Source organism: Cyrtonyx montezumae, unplaced genomic scaffold (genome assembly GCF_038088225.1).
Source record: "Cyrtonyx montezumae isolate F1298 unplaced genomic scaffold, pur_monq_1.0 scaffold_3, whole genome shotgun sequence".
Lineage (NCBI taxonomy): Eukaryota > Metazoa > Chordata > Aves > Galliformes > Odontophoridae > Cyrtonyx > Cyrtonyx montezumae.
In genome coordinates this window covers 149,670,155-149,682,285 of record NW_027072034.1, presented here as the reverse complement: position 1 = coordinate 149,682,285, position 12,131 = coordinate 149,670,155, and the positions used below count along the sequence as shown (strand labels likewise).

The following is a 12,131-nucleotide window of genomic DNA, read 5'->3' as shown; positions in this document are numbered from 1 at the left end:
GTGAATGTAATCTTTCAAGAAAATACTATGCTGGAAGTAACTATGAAAGACAATTCAAGTACAATCTAACCAGCAAGTAATAAATTAAGATTCTTACCTTGACTACCTGGTCTGCACATTAACTCAAGTCCAACCAGATGTTTACCTTTCCCTGTGGGAGTTATGCAGCCCCGAGTTACAGCTCACTGCATTCCAAACAGCTCCTCTGCTAACCATCCTCTCCAATACAGCCATCTGTGAGGCCTTCAACTGGACTAACTCCACAGTTAGTGAAGTCAAGACCCAAGGAGCATTGATATAGAAGAGAGAATGACAGCCACTCATTTATTTTTCCTGTGCTAAGACTTCTGCTCTCCTCCCACTTTAAGGGCCACAGCATTGACCCCTCACACACGCAAAAAAAAACCTTTTTAAAACTCAAACAGAAACAAAGCATTAAGGTCGTTTTGTTTTTAAGTAATCTTATCTGCCTTGTTACATGAATAAAATACTTAAGCACAAGAACGATCAGGATCACTTCCCCTTCTGGTTTCCTATTTAACAAGCTAAGCAACACAGCAGTATTATCAGATGAAATACGACCAAGATCAAAACAGAGGGAAGAGCAGATGGATTACTGCACTAACTCTCTTGCACTGCATCACTACACGTTCCGCATCCAAAGCAAGGAAACAAAAAAGGTGCAGGGAAAACAACAAAGTACAGCTTAACTATGGTCCTCACCCAAACAGATTATTAACATCCACAGTAAGTACAGCAGCAGAGGATACTTAGCAGCAGCTCCAGAAAAGCCTAAGCACACAACACAGAACAATAGTGTGCCCTCCTTAGAAGCTCCATTGATGTAACAAGATGCCTTTCAGAAACTGAGAGCCAAACCCTCCTCCAATCAACTCAGGCACACGCACTGAGGCCACAGAGGACTGACAGTGAGACTTCATAATATGTCTGAGTTAATGTGATGGCAAACCACGACAGCCATATACTGAGAAGAGCAATATTGCCCTACTCCCCACATCCTTAATTATACATTCCTGCAGCTCTTTTGCACTGACTCTGCTGGTTTTGTTACAAAACAGCAGCAAACACTCATCCGTGCTGAATCTCCACCAGTCAGTCCTCAGCTGTGCCTGCGCTGGCACTGACAGGAGCTCACAGGATGAAGGCACTTAGGAAAGTGCATAGCATTACCTACCCACGTACAGCTTACTGGACAGACCCATTCCACATTACCCAAACAACACTCTCTGAAGGTACAGACAGTCATAAATGAATCAATCACAGTTTACTTATAAACCTAACACACAAGTGGAAGGGTCTTCCATTGGTGTAAGTAGCTCAGCATTCTTAGCACTGTACCACTCTAGGTCAGGACACTGGCGCTCTCATCAACACCCTTGGATTTTATTTATTCTTATCTTAAGAAAGAGATATAAAAAGAGGTAGGACATAAATGCCTGCCAGAAAGAACATGAGGAAGTCTGCCAAAGAAAGCAGAAGCAGCTGGCAGTGAGCACTGTCTTCTGAAGTAGCTCTAACTCTTCACTCACTACATCTCCCTGCAGCAGCACACGTGCTCTGTGGCTCAGAGCTGTAAGTGAGCACAGAGTGACTTTCAGCTGCTCTTGAGAATCTGCTATCTCATCTCATCTCTCTCCCATGAGTGGATTAGAACAGAAAAGTTCACATGGGAGGGACCTTAGAAGGCCATTTATTCCAACTGCAGGACTACTGCATCCTGAACTGCAGACTCAGGGCATGGGCTGAGTACTCCAAGGATAACTGATGTGACTACTGACCTTGCAGAGCCTCATACATTTGTGCAAGCACACCTGGGAAGGCAAAGCAGGCTGGGAAGGAGTCTTCCTGCCACCCCAGGCAGGGACCTGTTTCCACTCCTCCCTGTCTCTTAAATCTACTCCTCCTGCCTGATGATAAGAGAGTAGGTAGGGGATCCACCACTTCTTGCAGAGCATGCCCCGGTGCTTTTCTTGCAGGGATAGCAGGGAGCAGCTCCACTCATCATCTTTTTCTCACTCCATGATGCTCTCTAATCCTTCTACCTCCTCCTTCAGCTGTGCCAGAGATCACCCCCCTGCTCACCCCACACACATGGTATACCACTTCCTAAGCAGAAGTTCCAGGAGGTGCATCCCAGCATTTTTATTACAGTACAGCTCCACCAGTGTCCTTTTACAACTGCAGTCAGTACTATTGCTTCACTCACATCGCAGCTCAAATCTCGAGGGTCAAAGGACACACAGCCCAACTATTTAGAAGCAAAATGACCTGATATTCTGTATTTCACTGACACAAAAAAACAGTGCAGCAGTTGATGAAGAATTCCATAATTGAATTGAATAACAGCTTCTGTTAAGTACCTTCATGTAAAACAACCCTGCCAAGGCAAAGTAGCTATTACACACCTATAACTCAAGAAGAGCTCTGACAATGTTCAGTCTCAGATTCTCTCCAGGTTTCCAGTACACACTGAGGGTTTTGTTTAGTTTGTTTTTCCCCTCAATACAAAATATCCCAATGAAAACAAGCAACATACAACTCATTTGGTATCTGCTGGCTGTTAACAAGCAATCTAACTCTTACGTGTAAAACAAACAATGCAGACTTCTGATGTCATTCCACATGAATTGATTCTCTGTTCAACACCATTCAGTAAATGAGTTTTTCTTTGAAGACAATCTGCCATCATCCATCAAATAAGTCTCTTGAAGAATCTTACATATTAAGTGATAAAGAAAACAGTGGTACAATATGTTTTAGCAAGCTAAAAATTCTATTTTGTCATCATTCATGAGGAAAAAAATATATACTTTGGGGGAACTCGTAAAACAGCAAGCATCTACTAATAATCTTTATAACCAACCATTCAGAAAGATTAAAAGCAAGGAGTCAATTCTACTTTGATGAAACTCTACTGAAAGCTGAAACAACTGATGAGATGCATATAAATATAATATAAAGAATTCCTTTGACCACTGAAGACAGGCAAACACCACAGTATGTGAAAATAGACAAATCTTTAATGATAAGAAAATTAAATAGCACACAAATACTTCAGATTTCTGTGGAAGAAGAACGTTTTCACCAAGTTCCCACAAACATGAGAAGAGTCAAGGAGTGTGTTCAAGCAAGCAGGACTCCACAAATCAAAAAGAGTGATCATCAGGAAGATCTCCCCAGTAATAAACCTGCAGGAGCTAAAAGAGAAGGGCAGGAAACTAAAATAAGAGATAAAAAAGATTCCCAGAACTGTCAGAAAGAAAGGACAACCACTGACTTGAAAAGTGACTCCATGACCATGAACATCAGGGTCATCACCACTGCCTCCTTCCCTCCAGCACACTTACACTGCTTTTACACTACCCAAATACCCAGTGTTTGTTCCAGTTAACACAGGCAACATGGGACATGAGACTTCCAAAGGTGCAAGGAGGCCAAATTATATCTGGGAAGCAGTAAATTGCTGTCATGGAATGGGACTGACTGCATAGTCTAACATATGTCCTTGAGCTACCTCTGGCCCTATAAACTAAAATAATTTGCTGACTTAGCAATAAAGCCAATCATGTGGGAATAGACAGAACTTCCAGCTGGCTTAACAAGCCAAACTGGCTTGCCATGAGTGCTGAGAAACACCACAGCTCGGCACACAGACATGCAACTGGAAGTAAAAACAAGGAGGACGTCCTCTTTGAGCAGCAAGAGGTACAGGATGGACTCTGACCATCTGCAGAACCACACATGAAGTGGTGCAAAACATACAGAGCTTGTCCCAAGTCACACAGGTTTCAGGATGATCATCCTCACCTACCCCAGAGTAACAGCCAGCTGACAGACAAAGCAAGCTGTGGCGATCCAGGGAGAAATCAAAACATGTTCTGCAAAGCTGTAAGAGCATAAACACACCACCTTAAACAGACAAGTGGTGAGAGAAGCAAGAAAGCAAGATGCACTTAGATGCATTTTGTTGTTTTGGGGTGTTTGTGCGGTTTTGTTTTCTGTTTTTGTGTGTGTGTGTGTGTGTGTGTGTGTGTGCGCACGTGTAGGGAGGAATAAGCTAAATGTTCTAGTCTAAAAAATAAAATGATAAAAGCTTGAAGTATGGGTATGTTCAAGAGCAATCAAACCAAACACCTTTCTTTCAATGAGAGCATCGGCTTCTTCAAAGAACAGAAACAGAATCCAGTAACTACACACAGTGGAACTATTTATTCACATAAATATCCATATGAAAAGCCCTACGCTGCAATTCTAACCAAGGATCTTCCCTTTGAACACTTATCAAACCCGCAGGTAACACAAAGCTACAAGCTTGCTACAGGAAAGGATCAAAACAAGATCTTTGACAGGGACCAAAATGCACAGGATGTAATGCAATTTGAATAAAAGCAGGGAACTACACTCAGCTGTATAATTGATAATCCCATAATTGATTGCATATAAAAAATGAGAAGAGGAGTGACACGCTTTGCAAGAGCTGCTACTACAACAGATCATAAACTGCTTGAAAAAGGCAGGAGTGAACAGCCAAGAGCAACCCATCCACAAGTCACTTGAAGCAATCCTCTCATACTCCTTTGTAACAGTAACACACCAGACAGACACTGTCTCTTTTTTGTAAATTCAATACTGAAAAGGACAGACTGAAGAGAGCGTGAAGAGAGAGCAGGAGGAGTGTATCAGTTAAGGATATAAGGTGTCAAACTTGGAAAACGCTAAAAGAGAAGCATGTGGTGTTTGTCTTGTCAACTACTGATAAGAATAAAAAGACTAGAGGGAGGATTAAGGTAAGAGGACAAACAAGAAGATTGTTCACCGGGTTCCCTTGGGAAGCGTGGAATCACCTAGAGATCTCAGCAAGCACATCAGATAAACACTTGTCAGAAAAGGCTTCAAACAGTCCAGTCCTGCCTTCAAGCACAGGAACTGTTCGTTATTGCTGAGGATTTCTTCTACCTGTACAAATAATGTTTTTTCTACAACTAGGCTGAAGAGCAGGAAAAAAAATAAATCCAGTAAACACTGCTACAGTTACACATGACGACTGTGAGCTCCACGGTTTGAGGACACGAAGTCTACACCTGCCCAGCACAAGGACACAGTCACTGTGCCAAAACATTAAGTAATTTGCCTGAAGAGCACTAACAAGCTTAGCTCAAGTCACATAAGCTCCAAGCAGGTGGCAAAAGCTGATCATTTAGGAGCATTCTTCATAATGCTCCTAAGAACTTGACAAGATTCAAAGCTATTGGGTAACTGATGCAGATATCAGTCTACAAAGATGAAGGAACCCAGGGGATGGACCTGCAGCACCGCCTGAGCAGCGACACAGGGAACCCAAACTAATTCCATTTTGTCTGGTTACAGAAATGGTGATCAAGCCTCAGAAATGGTTCTCAATAACAGAACTGTTATATTAACCAAAAGGATTCAGAATTTAGCAATGCTTAAGTACAGACCTGAGATGGGTGAGGAACAACTTTCCAGTTTCTCTTTCTCCCTAAAATTTAACAGCTCACTCTGATGAGACAGAACCAATTCCAACTTGCCTCACAAGTTTCTCCCCATTTCTCATCTCCCAACAAGAGACAATACACTATGTGACACAGGGCTACTGGCAAGAAAAGTTGGAGAGTAGTTTGCAAATTCTGAAAACCAGCTCCCCAAGAGAGGTGGACACTGAGGTTACAGTCTGGAAGGCTGCAATGATTTTGATCCCACAAATCATGGTGGAGTCTGCTCAGTACCACAGAATTCCTTGAAGCCAAAATATGCATTAGCTTTAACAGAAAGAAATGGATAGGACCGGGTTGAAGCTCACTGAGTAGCACTGAAAGAATCAAGCAGAGGAAAGGAAATTAAAATCAGCTCTGATACAACACTCTGATACCTCCAGCTTCAGGCTTAACTCATTCTAAAGTCAGTCCTGTCAGACTGGTTTCACACATCACACAAAGAGACCCCAAAACAACCAAAGAACTTCACCTATTAATGGCAGCCGCATTTCAATGTATTAGTTTAAATCAACAATGCATCCACTGAGTATAATAATAAAGAAGGTTGAGACAGACGTTCAAAGCAAACCAGATACAATTCTGACGCCCAGGTAGGAACATCAATCAACTCACCTTTGCATGGTCAGCTCAGAACACCCAGTACAGAGCTTTTGCAATGCAGGAATAGAAACTGCATTTAAAATTTCAAGGAAACAGTATAACAACACTTAACCCTTTCGAGTTCAACAATGAACTCAACAAGATGGGAAAACAGCATCAAACTGCACCCAAAAAAAAGTAACAAATCACATAATCACTTCATACATTAAACGTAGACATAAAACTGAAAAGAAAAAAAAAGAGGTAGCTGATACTGATGAATGAAACTTGCACAACAAGAAGTACAGCTGAAGGTCAAAACCACAGCTCACAGCCCTCAGGTTTGAAAGGGCTCTGTGGCTCCTGTGGGGGGTAAGCTCAGTACCACGAGGACTGCTATGTTCTCATACTCCTTCCCAAACATCTTTGACACTGGCTCAAGTCAGAAAGGAAACACCAAGCAAAGGAGACCTAAGCTGCAGCAAATAACCCCATAACATGGAGGACGTATGCAGACAGAAGAAGATTTTAAACTAACAGCAATAAGGGAAAATAGAAGGAATGGCTAGGCAACCAAATACTGACCAGTGCATTCCAGGGAAGAGTAACACCGTGTGAACGACCATAGGAAGAAGTCTGGCATAGGTATCTATGCACCATTTATACAGAACACCCCTATGTGAGCAAAACTACAACAGCATTCTGTCATGCAACCAAATTCCATCAAGTGATAAAAAGCTACAAAAACTTGCTGAAAAGCAAAGAAAAAAAGGAAGACAGCAGAACCAAGCCTCCAGGCAAAATGTAGAACACATGACACACTACGAAGTCAACGTTTGAATGCTACAATATAACGTTCAGCTTCTTTCTTCCACTAAATTTTCTGCTCCTTCTTCACTCACAGTAGGATAGGGAAATGATCTCCAAAGCAATGACCACAGGACTGGTTTAGCTGTGGATATTACTGTTGTGACATCAAAGTAATCAGTAACAAAGGTCCATTACAATTCACAGAAATCAAGTTCAGGTGTTTTAAAGTATGCCTTTAAGACAGACAACAGCACATGGTTACGTCCCCATTAATGCTGCCCAACAGAACACAGATGCAGCTCCAGCTTCCTTATGTGAAATAACAAACAGCTCCAGGAGCTCCCATCACACCGAGCACAAACAGAACCACTGCTTTGTTGGTGAAGCCCAAACATTTTAGTGGGTTTTATAGAACATTCACATTCTGTGGCAGTAGATGGCTTTTTTGTTTCTCTCCTTTAAAGCAGGGCTGCAAGCATTCTCTTGCAGCAACGACTCAGTTCTGTACATACTTGCAGGTAACATGCATGAAATTTTTCAGTAAATAGCGTTCCGTACAAATAATATAAAATATTATATAAACAAAATCATATATTTCAAAATCAAAGACAGTATGAAGTACATTTGAACTCTACAAAACATTCTGAATAATTAAGACAAATAGTTAATAGGTGTCCCAAGTAGCATTTAATATTCACAAACAGGAATCTATTTCTATTCAAGTTTAACAGTTAACTGTGACCTAAAGTTGATACAGACAGAAAAACTGGATTGAGTTTCTTCATGACCCAATACTGTTATCTCCAAGAGCTTTATACAATACTCTCATTACCAAGGCTGCAATCTAGGGAAGTTAGTACTTTTTCTTTTCCTAAGCTTATAGGACCTGAAATATGTTACTGTTGCATACAGAGTATTTGTATCATCTACAGCAAGTTATAAATAGCAGAGGAGGCGTTTAACTAGTAGTTAATGGTATGAGACTATACAGTCATTTCTTCCTGAAAATGACAACAAAAAGAAATGGATTCAGAAGATGCCTGCTGTATTGCCACACAGCTTAACTGCTTTCAAGGGAATACAACTGAGGGCAAATGCACACAGGGAAGTATCAAAATAGGAGCTACATGAACCACTGTCAAGTTCTCCTTTAAAAACAGATTCAGAAGCCTCAAAGCTTGAATGAAATTACTTATCTGTTCTCTACAAAAAAATTGTGTAACACTATTCGAATGTATTAAAGTACTTTAGTTTTATGGAGAAGCTCATACAGACAAACTACAGTTTAGATGTCCAGAGAGCTGCAGCTAAGTCATTTCAGCCCTCTGAAACTCAGTTAAGCTTCAGATAGTGACAAAAACAAAGAAACCTACATACAGGTGCATGTAAACATTTCCTCTCCCACATGAAAAGCAACTTTTTCCTCAGTTAATACGCTCCTCAACGCTGCAGAGCTATCAAAGAACAACCTTGCTTGTAATCTTGTTTCACCCACACAGCACGGCCAAATGGTGACTGTATTCTATGAAAACCCATTCACAGTTGTTTGAAACCATTACATGACTTCATAAAGTAAAATATATAACCTCTTACCTGAGCATGAAAATTTGACATAGTCGTCGTCTCTATATCTTTCTTTCCCAAAATCTCCATTTTCACTGGTGAATTGGGAAAATTAAATGAAAAGTAGTCTAAAAAGTCAGGTAAATAAGTAGCTGCCCCATGAACAATACCCATTACATAGTAAGCTGCACAGTTTTCATTTTCACTAAAAACCAGACCCACAAACTCTTCTGCAAATCTCTCCATCTCCACAGGAGATAAGTGGGAGAGTTCATTACTGTAGGCATGGATAACTGATGCACCTCCGTTAGGCTGGTGCTCAATATGAATCAGCTGTTTGAACTCCAATGTGTCCAACCTTTTGAGTTTATTTTGAACCCGTGGCTCCTTTAACGAGACAAATGGAAACTCACTGTTCTCTGGTATCTTGGACTCACAGTCCTTCTTGGGATCCATATTTTTCCCATTGAAATCCTTAAGATGATCATCTATGATGCCTTTGGCTTCCTGATCCTCAACATCAGAAACCAGTCCTGAGCAGATAGTCTGAATGGATTTGCTGTACATTTTTGGACGCTTCCTCTTCTCATTCTCTTTATGTTTCTTTTTCTTTTTCTTCTTAACCTTTTTTATCTGTAGCTCTTCTGCATTGGTTTTTGGTTTCTCCTTCCCAGCTGTAGAAGAAAAAAAAACACCTGGTAAGCACCTTCAGATACAGAACGTTTCTCTAGAGGATTAAGTTAAAGTACCCAACAAGGCACACAGAGAAGCCAATACCAAGCATCCCAAAATGCATATCTTAATGAAAATGAGTATTAGGGACACCTGCCATGATCACACTACCACTGACAAATAACATATATCGTGGAGAAAAAACAAAGCAAACAAGTTTTCCTAGGCTACTTTCATGATTGGAAACAGACCACAGTCATACTGTCCAAATGGTCATCAGCAACTATTACACCAGAAAGTTCACATCAATTACATGACAGTTGTCAATAAACGTTCCCAAACAAGAGGTTTAGTCAATGAATGTCAACCATCAGCAAGCTGCTCACAAATGCTGCTGCTATGACCTGCCCTGTCACACGGCTTTACATGAGTTCCACAAACAAAATTTTGTTGAGATGCATGTGGAAACATCAGAAACTGACCACACACTTCTTTTTAAATGAATAAAAACCTCACAACAATGAACTTTACATGCAAGTTTAACTGAAAATAAGATGTTTATGTGCATTTGTGCACATAACTAGTCATTAGTAGACACCATGTTCAAACAATACCAGAGATAAACACCCTCTCTGTAAGTGTTGGCACTCCAGTGTTTAGGGGTGGGGGGTGCCAAAGGCAGGAATAAATGGGATAACCCAAGGACTTCAGGGCAGTATAATGAAGCAGTTGATACAATCTCACATCATGATTTGATATAAATCAATTACTAAACATCTACAGTCAGCAATTCCAGATTAGCACGTTCAGACACAGAAGTTTAGAGAAGCCTTGCAGTGAAACACACAGTTTTTAAAGTAACCTCAAATTTGCAAATGTCAGATTGCATACTAATTTTCAGGCCAGTCTCTACTGCTGTGTTGCAGTAGACTAGTTTAAGTTTGCTATACTCAGTCCAAGTAATTTACAAAATAGGTCCTTAAAAAGAAAAAAAAAAATCACAACTTCTGGTGAAAGGAATCACATTCTTGCTGGTAATTAAAAGGTTTGGATCTGGAATGTTCACAGATACTGGAAAGAAGGAGCAATTAAGACACTTGCCTCTGAGCTTCTTGAGGTTTGCAACAGCAGTTACAAATGCCTCCAGGATTTCTGAAGTGCAGGCAGCAAGCTCGTTATCTCTCTATCTTCTATTTTCTCATCTTGTAGTGGGAAGTAGTGCCCTGAGGTCACTCACTGCTTACTGAGCCTAAACAAGGAAGTGGGCTCCGGGATTTCTTAACCTAATCCACACAGTTAATAGCTACAAAGACTTCCATCTAAATCTGATTTAATGTAGCAAACTAGGAGCACAATCTCATTTTTAGCTAACCACATTCAACTGCCAGAAGGCACAGGATCCTCATGAAAATCTGTCCTCCCACTAGACTATGTAAATTTAATGTAAAAACAGCACAGAGCTCTGCTATAGTACTGCTTCATTTGGTAGACACAATAGTCACTACTTCTTTGATAAGATTTTCTGCCACAGCCCTTTTAAAATCTACTGGCATGGAAAGACCAGGAAGGAAAGACACACACACACACACACACACAATCAGCTACTTAATCCTTACAGGAGTAAACAATTCATCAAGTATGCCAAGGTACCTGAGGGAAACATCACCTGACAAAAGTCAGCTACCACTCACACTATGGTACAGTACCAGTGTCATGGCACTAGTTTAACATGAGGAAAATAACTCTGTGGTTTACAACGAGATGCATACAAAATATCAACCCAAACCTCAGAATATGGACTACACAATTAGGCATCTTCTCTCCTCCCGACTGTGACAACACATCATAAGGGAGTATCCAAAAAAGCACTGCTATTTCAAACGCTCAAACTTCACTCTTTCAATTATCACTTTAAACATGAACATTCATCGCTATACTGAAGGATACCTGAAGTGATATACACTTCCAAACAGTATAGCTATCTGAATATATAACAAAAAGAATTGGAGTGCTGAATGCTGCAGAAAGGTAGAGCTAGGGGTGGCAGGGGTTACCTGCCAAACTGTTTCTCTTGCTCTCAGACAGAGCCCACATCTCACCAGGAACCAGCAACTCAGGACTCGATGTAGGCCGGGAAAGGGATGGGAGTTTACATTCATCGGGGTTACAACCACTAGCAACCAAATCCAACATAATCTGAAGTTAAAGCAAGAAGCCACTTGCTATGTGCTCTCTTATATTTAAGAACATCTTCAGTCATCAAAAGAAGCCCTCAGAGCAAAGGTTAGTACCTGTATGTCCTAGCTGAACAGCCAGTACCTAGAAGACTTTAAATTATTACTAATACCAACACAGGCTAGTTGTATATGTTGTGAACCCGTATTTGCACCAAACTACCTCAAAAAATGCCAGCTTCAGTTTCCACAGCATATTGAAAGAAGAAAGGCTGATTTTCTTTTTCACTCTGTCCCATTCTCTATCTTCGACTGCATCTCCTGAGAAGTCTTTTCAAGTAGCAAAGAATTTCATTCAATGCCTTCTGCTAAGTGCTATGGTAGGCTTTTTTTTTTAATACATCACCAAATATATTTCAGAGGCAGCTAAACAAACAAATGGTAGAACAGAAGCACCTCAGGTTACAAAACAGCACATAAATAAGGTCAGAAAGGTCTTAACAGCAGTGGTGCTTTTAAAACACACTAGAAGCAAATGCCAATTTAACATACACGATTAAAGTTAGGTAGCTTGAATGTAAGCCAGTGCATTAATAAATTATAAAACTTAATAACGTGGTCTAAACATATCCAAAATGGTTTGCAGTAGACCCAGCTGTAAAAATAAGTATAGTTAACTTGGTTTACACCTATTCAAAATCTTCTTAAGAGAGATTACACACACTAAGGCATTTCTGACACAAAGAACATCTATCATACCCTGGGTTTGTTTCCATACCATCTCCATGAAGCTCTC

General features: G+C 40.5%; 2 protein-coding genes across 5 annotated transcripts in view; one reads left to right on the top strand and one right to left on the bottom strand.

The window, feature by feature from the left end:
* Nucleotides 1-12,131, top strand: part of GSAP (gamma-secretase activating protein) — a 416,138-nt gene that overhangs the window by 230,511 nt on the left and 173,496 nt on the right. The gene's annotated exons all lie outside the window — the stretch shown is intronic.
* The window catches only part of RSBN1L (round spermatid basic protein 1 like), a 42,924-nt gene that overhangs the window by 10,847 nt on the left and 19,946 nt on the right, over nt 1-12,131 (bottom strand). For 3 of the 4 annotated variants that reach the window (XM_065743674.1, XM_065743677.1, XM_065743676.1), the window contains one exon: nt 8,520-9,163. In XM_065743674.1, coding sequence (XP_065599746.1) covers nt 8,520-9,163 — 644 coding nt within the window. The remainder of the gene's footprint in view (nt 1-8,519; nt 9,164-12,131) is intronic. The other variant, XM_065743678.1, reaches the window with a different exon arrangement.